We start from the raw sequence: 14,772 nt of genomic DNA on the forward strand, positions 1-14,772 counted from the left end.
CTCCTTCTGTGGACAAGAAATGTACTCACTCAGACCCCTCTTCACTGACCGGTGATAGCGGCAAAAGCCATAAGCACAAGGCCCATAAGAGTTCCACTGAGCACTGTACTGCCTCCTCGGTTCCGACCACCTCGGCTCCGAGCTTGGCTCCAGTGATTCATACCGAGGTCGCCTCGTCGGCGCCTGCCCCGGCACCGACGACTACAGCGCCTACTACAACCTTGGTTCCGACCAGTTTGTCTGCTTCCATCTCAGCACCGACATCCCCCATCTCCGTCCCAACATCGGCTCCGACAACAACTTCGGAGCCGTTATTGACCTTCACCTCAGCAGTGATCTCAGCTCCGAGCCCATTCTCGGCTCTGATCATTCCTTTGTTGCCAGTTTCCAAATTGGAATCATCGGTGCTGTTCTGTGATACACCACAAACCCAGTACTCTCTGTCTGCGGATCCTTTTGCCAGACAAGCCTTCAGCCCCTTTTTGGACTGGCCTGATTCCCCCTTAGGGGCATCGGTAAGGTCCACCAGGAGCCTTTCATAACTGGATGTGGTGCGCCTTTTTGATCAGCTGCTGACTGCCAGGGGAATTACAAATTTTCCTAGACCCCATCCCACTCTGGGCTTTGGGTCTATTACACCGGCGATCCCTACATACTCTTCTCCCTTGGAGCCCTCAGTCTCGAGGCTCATATACCAGACATCTACAAGAGGACCCCTTTCCTCTGCGCCAACAATGACAGTGTCTGAGGCTCCAAGAACCCTTTGGGTGTTGGTTCCATCGGAACCCACCCTTCCTCAATCTCATGCTTGGGGGGGGGTGGAGCCCTTGGTTCCTGCCATGGTTCCAGCTGTATTGCCGATTCCATCTTTGGGTCTGGGGTGAAACCCGCCCCGAGTTTGCTTGAGGCTCCATCCCCAGGAGTGGACTGTGTGGAGTGAGGTGTGACCCTGGTTCCAAAATTGTCTTCTTCAGTTCCAGGCTCCCATTCCTCTTCAGGCGGGCCTGCTTTCCGGGTGTTGAAGAGGATGCTTGCTTCCAGCAATCCTCCTGCGTTGGTCATCCCACCAGTTCCCTCTGAGCCGCAGTTGTCAAAGGCCACCCTCCCAGGACTCCGAGAGCACAAGGCCCAGGAAACCCCTGTTCAGGGTATTTCCCTTTCTGAGTCTTCTTCAGATGCTTCCACTGAAGAACCCCCTTGGAAATGGGTGTGTAAGAGGAAACACGTGGACTCCCCAGAGGAGTCCCTCATGGAAGATATGGACTACGATGATGGGGAAGGATCCCCACGGTCACCCCCTGATGATGTCTCATTTGGAGACATCCTGGAAATCTTGAAACAGAGGGGTGACTGGAAGCCCACCAGTCCTTCCTTGGAGGAATCCATATTCCTGCAGGCCTTCCGCTCTCGGCCCTCTACTTCTTGGGTGACCCCCCCCCCACCAATGAGTTGGTCAAGCTCATTGTGCAGCGGGCATGGAAGAACCCTGACACCATTGAGGCCATCCCCAGGAGATCAGATAAAATACTCTCCCCTCTACACGTCCATTGGTCTAGAGGTTTGCCAGTAGATGCTATGGTGGTGGTGGCAGCCATGAAAAAGGACCTTGTGAAGGAAAGTCCTGCTGTTTACCTACCCAATAGAGAGTCAGTGGACAGGTTAGGGAAGTGAGTTTTTGGGTCAGCGACCTTTGCAGTCAGGTATCTGAACTTTTTGGCACATTGTACGAGGCTTCAGAGAGAGCTCATCACCGAACTCTCTGGAACCCTTGTGGGTCAAGTTTCAGACAGGGCACATGATAAAGTTGCTTCCCAACTTGCCACCCTAAAGTCAATACCCAATTCATCTATGAGGTTGCTGTCCCATGCAGCCGAAGGAGCGGCTAGAGCTACGGGTGCAGGCATAGTCATGAGACGTCACGCCTGGATGCACATTTGTGACCTCGCGGACTCCTTCAAGTCTTCCTTTTTAAATGCCCCTATCGAACCATCAGCTCTGTTCAGTGCTAAGGTCAAGGATACATTAGCCAGGTGCAAGCAGGATGGGAAGACCTTGTCTGCCGTGGGCCTATGCTTTTCCAAACCTCAGCGTTCCTTCTCCAGTAACCAGAGGAGGAGGAAGATGCAGCACAAGAAGTCTCAAGGTCCTTTCCCTGATGCACATGGTGAGGACTCCCCCAGAGGCAGAAGGGATCCCAATAATGGAAGGTGCCCATTTCAGGGCAGAGGGGGTCCTCAGAATCAGGACTCCAGAGATTCCTTCTCAGGAAGACTGTATCAGTGCTCCTGAAGCTCTGCCCGATTGCTTTCCTCTGGAAGCAGTCAGGGCACATTTTTCTCTGCACCAAGCTGTCTGGCTCTCTATTACAAATGATCAGTGGGTGCAGAGAATCATTACCAGAGGCTATCACATTCCCCTAATATCTTATCCATGACCTCTGAAATCCCTTCCCGATGTTCCACCCAGTCAAAGGGAGGAGGCAGCTTCTGAGATACGAAAGCTATGTCAAAAACGAGTCATCCAACAGGTCCCCCCAGACCAGTGCGGATTAGGGTTCTACTCAACATTCTTTTTGGTGCCAAAGAAGACCGGGGACTGGAGGCCCATTTTGGATCTCAGCCAGCTAAACAAATTAGTAGTTCAGACCAAGTTCCGCATGGTCACGATTCAATCCATCCTCCCCTTTCTGAGGGAGGGTGTGTGGATGTGCTCGTTAGACCTCCAGGATGCGTATTACCACATCAAGATGGACAAGCACTCCAGGAGTCTCCTTCGCTTCTGGCTGGGAGCCAATCACTACTAGTTCAGAGTCCTGCCATTCAGTCTCTCAACGACCCCCAGAGTGTTCACGAAATGCCTAGCAGTGGTCACAGCTCATCTGAGACTTCAGGGATTCCAGGTATTTCCGTATCTAGATGATTGGCTCCTCTCCGCCCCCATCAAGCGCCTTCTAGTCAGGGCCCTCTGCTACACACTAGTACTAGCGGAGTCGCTGGACATTACCATCCACTGGGAAAAATCCAGCCTTCAGCCTTCACAACAACTGGAATTCATAGGGGCAATATTCAACACTCAATCAAGTCTGGTCTCTCTTCCTCCTCACAGGCTTCAGAGATTAAGGGCACAAGTTCAAGTGATACTCTGTCAAAGAAAGTTATCTACAAGGGAAGTTCTCCAGGCTCTGGGGTCTATGGCTGCAGCCATCCCAATTGTTCCCCTAGCCAGATTACACATGAGACTGCTACAGTGGCTTCTTCAGTCCCAGTGGATATCCAGTGTTCACCCCCTGAGCTCACAGATCCTCATCACCAACACCTGCAAATAAGATCTCCTCTGGTGGATGAGTACAAATGAAAATCTTTGGTGTCGCCCCTTCCAGGATCACCAACCCAGTACCACAGTGACTACGGATGCTTCCCTGATAGGGTGGGGGGGGCCACTTCCAGGGAAAGTCAGTCCAGGGCACGTTGTCCAGTACAGAGGTCAACTTACATATCAATATCCTGGCGTTAAGAGCGGTGCTATTGGCATTGCAAGCTTTCCACCCACTCCTTCCATCCAGAATGATTGCTATCTAGTCGGACAACATGTCCGTTGTCTGGTACATAAACAAGCAGGGAGGGACCAAATCTTACCCCCAATGTCGTGAAGCCATGAGAATCTGGCAGTGGGCGATAGCCTCCAACTGCTTTCTGATCACAACGCATATCCCAGAGCACTCCAATGTGATTGTGGACAGGCTAAGCAGATGCATTCTCCGTCCTCATGAGTGGTCTCTCAATCCGAGTGTGATGGCAGAAATCTTCAGCCATTGGGGCCAACCATGCTGCGCTCTTTTCGCCTCCCTCTCAAACACAAAATGCAGCAGTTCAAACTACCTTGCCCTCTTTCCTCCTCACGGGGAGTCACCAAGAGATGCTTTGATTCACGATTGGCCCACAGGTCTCCTCTTTGCTTATCCTCCGATTCCCCTGATTCCTCCTTTTCTAAAGAAAGCTATTCAGTTGAGAAGCAAAGTGATCCTCATTGCCCCGTTCTGGCTTTGTCAAGTGTGGTTTCCCTTCCTCCAACCTCATCTGTTACAACCTCCTTGGATCCTAGACACGCAACAGAACCTCATATCTCACCCACAGGGGCTGACAACCCCGAATCTGTCCACTCTCAAGCTGACGGCTTGATTTCTCCACTTCCGTTAGTTGCCAGGCAGGAAACCCTTTCTTCATCTGTCCGTGATATTATCCTGGCCTCACATAAACCATCCACTAGAAAACTTTACAGGGACAAAAGGAAAAGATTCTCTATTTGGTCACATAATCAGAAGCTATATCCGTTCTCAGCTCCTGTAGCTGGTATTCTTCATTATCTTGCTGAGCTGTTCGACAGTGGTGCATCAGCTTCCACCATTCGAGTCCATTTAGCGGCTGTTTCCAACTTCCATAATGGGTCAGATGGAGTTCCACTTATTTCCACCCAACTTTGCAAGACCTTTGTCTATATTCCACAGCAGACCTCCCATCAGACAGCCAGTGGAGGCATGGAATCTCTCCTGGGTTCTCCAGTCTCTCTCTCTCTACCCCCTTTTGAGCCTGCAGCTACATGCGATCTAAAATTCCTGTCATGGTAATCTTTATTTTTGGTGGCAGTCACCTCAGCCAGATGACTATCTGAGTTGCAAGCCTTATGCATCAAGAGCCCTTATCTGATCTTCCATAAGGACAGAGTATCACTTCTTACTAACCCAGCCTTTTTTCCCAAGGTGGTTTCCGACTTTTCTATTAATCAATCCATTGAGCTCCCTGTATTCTTTCCAAATTATTCAAACAAGGGAGAACACTGCCTACATTCATTGGATGTTCATAGACAATTACATTTCTACCTGGACAGAACTAAGTCCTTTCGCAAGTTGGACCAGCTTTTCATCTCCTTTGCGGGCCCTAGAATGGTAGGTGCAGTATCAAAAGTTACCTTGTCAAAATGGCTCAGAGATTGCATTAGCTTTTCACATTCGCTTACAAATGAATCTAAGCCTGGTCAAATCAAAGCTCACTCAACTAGGGCTATTGCAGCATTGGTTGCCTTCCATTCTATGGCCTCCATGGATGATATCTGTGCAGCAGCCATTTGGGCTAAACCCCATACATTCATCAAGCATTACAAACTAAATCTGATCTCCAGGGGAAGAGCGGCCTTTGGCTCAATGGTTCTCAGGAATGTTCTTCTATAAGGGCCACCCAGGTTCTCCAAGTAACTTGGGATTCTGTCCCATCAGGGATGAATAGGAAGAAGATTAACAACTTCAGATAAAGAAGTTATGTCTTACCATAACATTCCATATGAGTTGTTGATCGTCTTCCAGTCATCACACCCTCCCACCGACCCCCGCCAAAGGCTTCTGGTGGATCTTCTGGGTCTTTGTGGTGTTTCAGGGTTTCTGCACAGAGATGGCCTCTGACTTTCTGTTTTCTCCTATATGTTGCATGCAAACTCAATCTGAGGTAACTGAGTGAAGGGCATTGTGGGTAGCAGCTTAGCTCGAGAGTTTTTGGTGCACGCAAGCTTGGTATAAAGCCAATTCAGTTCTGAGGACTCAGAACCGAACCCATCAGTGATGACTGGAAGAAGATCAACAACTCAGATGGAACATTATGGTAAAACATAACTTCTTTTTTCACAATGAAACAGAGTTTACCTCTCTCTCTCTCTCTCTCTCTATATATATATATATATATATATATATATATATATATATACACACACACACACACACACACACACACACACACACACACACACATACATATATATATTATTTATTTATATATATATATATATGGGTCCCCTTCAGAAGGTCGAACTTTTAAGCTTGACTTTCATATGGCCGAGACCATATGATCGAACTTTTAAAAGTTTGAACTGTCTGAATGGGGCTTTCCATAGAGCTCGGAATGGGAAGATTTCCCTTTACCGGTATGTATAGCGAGTTTGGAGTTGGTATATTTAAATAACGGGGAGTGTGGGGGGTGCAGGGGTGCTTGCCCCCCTGCTAGCCCTGTTTAGTTTTTTTTTTTTGTTTTTTTTTTTCATATTTTCGAACATTCAAATGTTTGATCATATGGTCTTGGCCATATGAAAGTCGAACATTTGGGTGTTCGATTATGTGAAGTAGGCCCATATATATATATATATATATATATATATATATATATATATATATATATATAATGTATATAAGCATATACATTTAGGGTGCTTGGCAAATAATGTTCAGCAGGATAAGCATTAAAACAGTGAATGAGCCCTATAACCTGACTGCCTCTGAACCCCTGGAAGGTCTGTTTTTTCACAAGCCAGATAAAGCAAAATGATTAAAGCTTCAGCTAGATACAAAACAAAAAGATAAGAATTCACTGCAGGGAGAAAAGTGGTTTTGTGGGTGAATTCTTCAGGCACAGGTACATATGGATGTCTGCCTTGTGCAGAAAATTCCTGTATAACAGTAAGATACATTTTATTTTTACAAAAAAGAATGTTTGCACGCACAAGGATGCATGTGAATACCTTGTAATGTAAAATATAGGATGATTTCACCATTTTAAACATGACTTCTGAGAAGCAGTGAAAACACAAACCACAAAGAATTATTAAAAATGATGAAATTTCATACATTGTGATGTGACGGGCAGGACAGCTACTTACAGACATCCTGGGCCCTATAGATTCATAAATATTGCAAGGCCACAGAGTCCCATAACCATTCATTCCTTGCCAATACCCTCTCTCAAGCCATACTTCCTTTGTCTGGGAGGGCCATACAAGTCAATCCCAGAAATGTGTGGATACTTATCCAGTCATCTAGTTTGTTTAAAAGAAAATAGTGAGTCACACTGCTTAACATGTAGAGGAAGTTTATTTCAAAGGTTTGGGAGGCACCAGGATATAAACCTCTTTCCCAATGTGTTTTATTTTTCTGTTGGTGAAGATTTAAGTTCCTGGTTCTACTATTGGTGGAGATACTGGACTTGTGGAGAAACAGGCTATATTTTTTTAAAAAACCCAAAAAGCCTGAAGGATTGTGTGGTCTCGCATTCATGCTTTATATTCATACTAAAAATCAAGATCAAGCAAGCTTTTGCTCTTCTGCTCCTCTTTACCATGCTTTGGGATACCTGCCTTACTCTTGACAGGCCAAGTCAAAGTTCCCATCTGACACTGTCCCTGGATCTGGTCAGTCCCAGGCACTTATGACAGAAGCAAGAGGCCCAGTAGGGCTCAACCCTCACCTTACTAGTTAACTGAAAAAAAATGTATACATTGTTTCACTTTGTAAAAGAATAAGGCATTAAAAGGGTATAATTAAGGAAACAATCTATTAAATGAATAGAGGAGGGCTTCCCCGTAGTAGCCTTTGTATCTCCTTGTGATCCTTTAACATGTTAACATAAAATTATTTGCATAACATAAACATTATTTGCATGCTTTGACATGAAGTTAATTGAGTGTGAGGACTTACGATTCTCCATGCAGTGTAAGAGGTGCACTGTTTCTCATGAAGAACAGGTAAATCTCTGCTTCTGAATTGCTGAATTGATTTTTATTATTAGAAAACACTTTGGTGCATAAAGTTTGAAAGGATCTCAGAATGTCCATGCTATACACAATGCGGAGATCCTGACTTTGCAATGACTTCACTTAAAAATTCAGTTTTAAACACTCCTACTTGTAACATCTGCAACACCTGCTGAGCCGTTCAAAAAGCCAGCAGCTTTTGAAATGCTAAGCAAAATAAGATTGAATATGTATTAATGCTAGTTCAATCAGTTGCATATGAATCATACCTTGTCTCAATATGGGAGGTTTGCAGGTGCATTAAAATGCAGAACAACAGAGCAGTTAAAGAGAAGTCTCTTGAACAGGATGCTTTAAGAATGAGAAAGCATGCACTGAATGCAAGATAGCCATTGGTCTGCTGTTGTGTTTTTTGAGCACTACACTTCTGTTTTTAACTTTGTGTGCATCTGTTTCTGTTCTCAGGCAGCCTCACTTCCAATGTCAATCATTATTGTGGGAGTAGGGCCTGCAGAGTTTGATGGTAAGTGAGGACCCAATTTTCAGGTATGACTGCTTCAATTATAAATCACGTCATCAAAACATTGCATTCTAAATACTTTGGAAGAACAACAAAGAATAAAATATTATGTTTGATGATTTTTTTAAATTTCTTTGTGTTTTATTCAAGCTAAATAAATATTAGAGTTTTGTTGTCAAAACTGAAACCCTATACTACTGTACAAATGCAATGTTGATCTAGTATTCAGCATTAAGTAAATGATGTGAAATGAGCAAAATATTTTAAAAGAGCAATAAAAATGGTCTGAGGACCACCCTACCAATCTAGTCAACAAAATAAATAAATTAATAAATGTATCACACTGTCATGTTTGGTCATCTGTCACACTAGATGTCAATAGCTGACCATTTTTTATGCTGTATACAGAAAATGTGATTATCTTTCACCTTGTGTCACAACCGATTACCCTTTGATATTCTGTATATGAGCTGGTTGTCATTCATATACTGCCTACAATCACATATCTTTCATAACATATATTGGGCTAATCACCTCCAAAACTGTATACAGTTGATAATTTCCAATGCAATATCTAAGCTGATTCTATTATCATACAGTATATGCAGGCAGGCATTTACCAAACAGTGACTATTGTTTTCATATAGCAGCAGTGGGCAGTCACCTGCCATGCGATAAATCAGTGTTTGTGGCTAGTTCCTTACTCATAATGTGATTGTGGCCTGCTCTGTGAGCTGTAGGGTCTGTAAATTCCTGTTATATATCATCTGCAGCATGAAACAGAGTAGGTGAATATTCTGAACCATGTAAATGTATTAGTTTATGCTGATCAGATGCATGTATGCAGAAAACCAACATGACTTAAAATCTACGCTGAAGAGCTTGTTGTTTACTATCAGGCTGACACAGAAAGCTTAACTGTGCAGTGGCAAACTACAGACCAAGTACTGTGGGCAGTATGATTTATTTTATTAGAGATTTGCTATTTACACACTCAGACTGACATGCTGTGCAACAGTAATTACTTTCATCCTTACTGGATTAGTTTGATGACAGAAGTAGGTAATGAGTCTAACTCTTTTATAAGTGATCTGAAGTTCTACTTCCTGTCCATCTCTTCCTTTCCTTTTGCCCTTTCTCCACCGGTCCACATGCCCACATGCCCTCTTAAATACCACTGTGGTGATTCCCTCTGAAAATCTGTTCTGTTAGTTCATTTTGCAGCTCTACAGTGCTCTCTGTGAAACAATACTTTTTGGAGATCAAGGGAGCAGTTGCATTAGCTAGGGTGGGGAAAAGCATACAGCTTCCCCGAGCAGAAGGTGGTAGAGGTTGTGATCAGGAGATGCTGTTCAATCAGTGGTGCAGTATTGGTATTCACTTTTTGTCCCAGCATTTCTGAATGCTAATACAGAAATTAATTTTGATGCTGCTGTTTTGGTCAGGACTGAAGTACTGAAGTGCTTCAGTGCTTCATGTGTGATATAAGTTGTAACAAGTCATTTACAAGCAGCTTACTACACTCCTTTTTTTTTTTTTTCCATTTTTTGCTCCTCAACTTAAAACTGTGGGACATAGAAAGTACAGTTGTGTAAGTTAAACTTACCATAATAGTAGATGTTTGAATAATCACTGCTGCAGGAGTCTTAGCTATATGGGTTATATCCTGCCAAGGATATAACAGCCGGCCAGCCTCCAAGGTTTTAGGACACCTTCCACGTGCCCAAACTGTCAGGCAGCTCAAGCAAAACTGACGAAAAGACAAGTTTAGGTGCAAAGCCCTTCAGAGCTTTGCTGCCAATAGAGAGAGAGAGAGAGACTGAGCCCTGAAAAGACAATGTTAGGAACAACAGAAATAAATGTACATACCCTGGCGTAAAAAATGCACCAAAAAACAAGTGGAATGGAGAATTGAAATGACTACTGCAGCAATAATCATATTGAGCATGTACTGTTATATGTCTAACTTACACAACTCTACTATTTTCATCATATTGATCATGACTGTAGTAATCTAAACTTTATAGGTAGCTTACCGTAGCTAACTACATTTGGGCGGTAGAAAGAGAAGAGTCCAGGATCACCTAGAGAATGGTAGTAGCAAAGCTTGATCTGTACCTAGAGAAGGAATCAAACTTGTAGTTCTTTGTAAAAGTATGTACAGTAGTCCAAGTAGCAGCTTTTAGAATACTTCTAGAATCCAACCCTTTTCAAAAAGCCATAGATGAAGCCAAGATAGTGTGGGCCTTGACCTAGCCTGGAATCATTTTGTTATGGTGAGTATAAGAAAAGGTAATAGCCTTAGACAACCATTTGGAAATACTGTGTTTGACACACATTGTCCCTTCTTCTTAATTTCAAAAGAAATGAACACTTGATCTGAAGATCTGACAGATTTAGTTCTGTCAAGATAGTACTTGAGATGTCTGTGGACATCCAAGGTATGGAGTATCCTTTCTCCCTCATTTTTATGTCCAGGAAAGAAAACAGGGAGATGGATAATTCAGCTTAAAGTAAACTCAGATACCACTTTAGGTATTAAATAAGAATTGCTTTGAGGGTTGACTCAGCATAAGAGCTTGCATCTTAGAAGCCCTTCTTGCAGAGGTCAGAGCAATCAGTGAAACTGTTTTCCATGTTAAGAACTTCAAGTCAGCCAGATTAGCTGGTTCAAATGAAGTAAGTGTTAGCTTCTTTAACACAAAATTAAGATCACAAGAAGGGGCCATCGGTTTTCTTGGAGGCCTCTTATGCAAAACCCCTTTCAAGAACATTTTTACATGAGACTGCATTAAAAGAGGAGAATCCATGGGCAGACATGCTGAAAAGGCTAATAAATGAATCTTCATAGAGAAATAAAAAGGCCGTAGGATAGTTGCTCACACAAATATTGCAGAACCAAAGAACAACTAGCCCTGAATGGGTGCTGGTTATGTTGTTGGTAACCAGATAGAAAACATTTCTGTTTGCTAGTGTATCATCTTCTAGTAGCAGGCTTTCCTGCCTCCATCACTACCTATTGCACGTCCTCAGTAAAGAGGTGCTTAAAATAAATTAAGACCCTGTCTTCCAAGCAGTCAAAGTTGACTGATGTTGGGATATATCAAACACTCCCGTTATTGTGTGAGTAGATTCAGCCTGTGAGGAAGCTTGTGGCAATTGCCCCTAGCCATTTCCATAAGAAGGGAGAAACACAGTTGCCTGGGCCAGAATGGAGTCACCATAATGATCTTGAGGGATTCCTTCTGAATCTTCAGAAGTGCCCTGGATATTAGTGGAAAGGATGGAAAAGCATAGAGGAACATTCCTGTACGAGTAAAAAAAAGACATCTGTCTTCCCAGCCTTCTTGCATGGAGTCTTGGAACATAATCATGCCCGTTAGTCGTTCAATGAGGAGGAAAAGAGGCCTACTTGAGGAACTCTCCACAGATGGATCAGTTTTTGGAAGAACCCCTGATCTAGTCCCATTCATGAGGGTCTGCCCTGGTCCTGCTCAGCTTGTCTGCCACACAGTTTTACTTTGATAGAATATAGGATGCCTGTAGAGTGAGATTGTGCCATGAAGCTTTATACCAAGCTAACATGGCTAGTCTGAAGAGGGGGTACGACTTGGTTCCCTTTGCTTATTGAAGTACCGCATGACAGCTTTATTGTCTATAACCACTTGAAGAGGTCCCAGAGACCAAAGATGGTTCACAGAGTTAAGTGCCTCAATTAGGGTAAGCATTTCCTTAATGTTTGTGTAATTCTATCTGTCCTTGGGGTCCCATATCCACTGCACTTTTATCCCTCCTGAAACTGCTCCCCAAGCAAAATTCAAAGCATCTGTGGTGACTGCTTTGGAGCAGGGAGGATAATGGGAGACCTGGATTTAAAGATATCTGTTGTCTCCACCAAAATATTTCTCTTCTGACAAACCCCAGTACTGGGATTGGAAAGATAAAGGGTGTTGATGCTGCAACTAAAGAGATTTCAGATACCACTGTGTCTTTCTCATGTGGAGTCTTGTTGGGGTACCATGAGAATCATAGATGCCATGAAAGCTAAAATCCTGAGGTATTCCCTCACAGTGACTGAAGTCTAAGTGGAAAACCTTAAAAACAGGTTTAGGTAAATTTTCCTGTGGAAGAAAAGATGTTTGAACTGAGGTCTTTAGTTCACATCCCAAGAACATACTCCTGTGTGAAGGAGTCAAGAAAGACTTCTGAATGTTCTTTTGGAATCCTAGCTTGTGTAAGAGACCTCTCACCCAAGAGAAAAATTCCTGACACAATGAAAAATACTCTGCAAAGATAAGCAAGTCATCTAAATATAGAAAAAATGTGGAATACACTGTAACCTGCAATGAGCTATAAGTGGAGCTAGATACTGTTGGCGCAGTGGATACTAGAAAGGTTAAGGCAGAATACTGATGATGTGATCCAGACACACAAAACCTTAAGAAATGTCTGAAGTGTGGATGAATAGGGATGTGATGGTAAGCATCGTTTAAGTCTAGTGTTGCTAAGAAACTTGAAAGAGGAAGAAGAGGTAACTGGATGTGAAGTGACATCATTTTGAATTTGGGCAATATAACAAACAGATTTAGGAAAGAAAGATCCAGGATTGGTCTCGAAGCATTTTCTTTCTTTGGCACTAGGAACATCCTTGAATAAAAATGCTTCCCCATATGGGAAGGAGAAACTGGTTCTATCACTGCTTGGGAAATCCTGTGATGAAGATCCGGTGGAAAGAAAAGAGCTTGATCTGGAGGATGAGGAATATCCCCCTGGAAAGTAGGAATTTCCACCCACTGCCATCTGTAACCTTGATGAATGATTTTCAGAAACAATTTGTCTGAAATAATCGGTTGCCAAAGAGAAAAATGGAGATTCAGAGTTTCTGGAAGAAAAAATAATAACAAAACCTTAGAGGACTTTCTCCACTGGTTAACTCAAACTCACCCCCAGGAATCCATAGTGTTAGGTGACTTCAACATCGATTGGAATTCCTTCTCATCTAGCTCCCCATCTAGCAGCATAAATCTACATGGCTTTTCTCAGCTCATATCCACTCCTACCAGACTAGGTAAACCCCAAAACAAAGACAGCATCCTGGACTGGATCCTTACTAATAAAGATCCTGACCAGTACTCAGCAGGTACTCACCCAGAGGACATGAGTGATCACTTACTCACCTATGTTATCAAATTCAAGAAAATCACCCCCTTCTTACAACCATAAAAAAATCAGGAACAATAATAAATTCAACGCCTCCATTTTTCAAACTGAACTTAAAGCCCACAACTGGACAATACTCAAGTCTCTTCCTCTTGAAGAGGCAGTTATCTACTTCAACACCACCTTCCTCAAGATTCTAGATTCCCATGCTCCAATACGGTCCATTAGAACTAAAACCAAAACCGCACCATGGCTCTCTAAGGAAACAAAATCCAAAATCCTATCTAGAAACAAGATGTGGGTCACATGGAGTACCTCTAAAGACCCACACTCCCACCAAACCTTCCGGCAACTTAGAAATGAAACTAAAAGAATGATCTTAAATGATAAAAAAACTTCTTCCTCCACCTCCAACACAAACACCTTAATAATCCACAAAAATTCTGGGCAGGCTTAAACAAGCTCCTGCACCCAGGCCAGGCAACCACCCCCACTCCAACAACTTGCAAACAACAGTGCCCTGTAAACATTGCTAACACATTCAATAGTTTCTTCACATAAACTATACAATCCCTGGCCACACAATTCAAACAAACAACCAGCCCACTCCACTACCCATGCCAGCAGAATACTACAACTACATCAGATCATCTGTTTACCTTCGATCCAGTACCCATATCCTTTATAACATCTCTTCTTAAAAAACTAAAACCCACTAAGCTAGCAGCTGACCTTCTCCCATCTGAGTTTCTGCAAAAAGCAGCTGAGGCCATTTCCTATCCCGTCTCCATAATCATAAACCGTACCTTGTCAGAAGCCTTCATCCCCTCCATATGGAAAATGTCCCACATTATTCCTCTCCATAAAGGTGGTAGCTCACTAGAGCTAACCAACTACAGACCTATAGCTATACTCTCACCCCTGGCCAAAATTATAGAAAAGTGTGTCCACAAACAACTGATGGAACACCTCACCAAAAATAAAATGCTAGCCAACTCCCAACATGGCTTCAGGCCAAATCACAGTACCACATCAGCCCTACTATCCTTTTCTAATACCATCAATAACTTCAGAAACAATAATAAACTATCATCTGCTCTTTTCTTAGACCTCTCCAAGGCCTTTGATATGGTGAACCACATTCAACTCCTCCATACATTAAAAACTATCACTCAGCAATTCCACGCTGAAATGGTTCCAATCCTACCTGTCCAATAGGCAACAGGCTGTTCTATGGCAGGACAAATTATCTACATGCCTACCTGTTACACTTGGAGTACCCCAAGGATCTATTCTTGGCCCTCTTCTCTTCACCATCTTTGTTAATGACCTGCCCATAATCACCCCCCATGCCACATGCATTCAATATGCAGATGATTCGACTATCATCAGCACTGCCTCCAACCTGGCAGACCTCACTGCTTCAACCCAAGACACCTTCAACCTAATAGAAAAATGGTTCTCAAGTCGACAACTAGTTCTCAACCCCAACAAAACAAAACTACTTACTTTCTCACCCACTAACA

The 14,772-nt window shown here is 43.3% G+C and overlaps 1 protein-coding gene across 1 annotated transcript in view; it reads left to right on the plus strand.

Annotated features, from left to right (window-relative positions):
- The window catches only part of CPNE9 (copine family member 9), a 2,305,657-nt gene that overhangs the window by 1,908,752 nt on the left and 382,133 nt on the right, over window positions 1–14,772 (plus strand). The window contains exon 13 of the mRNA XM_044076409.1: window positions 8,032–8,089. Coding sequence (XP_043932344.1) covers window positions 8,032–8,089 — 58 coding nt within the window. The remainder of the gene's footprint in view (window positions 1–8,031; window positions 8,090–14,772) is intronic.

The sequence above is a fragment of the Protopterus annectens genome, chromosome 7.part0 (assembly GCF_019279795.1).
Source record: "Protopterus annectens isolate FY-2018-M chromosome 7.part0, PAN1.0, whole genome shotgun sequence".
NCBI lineage: Eukaryota > Metazoa > Chordata > Ceratodontiformes > Protopteridae > Protopterus > Protopterus annectens.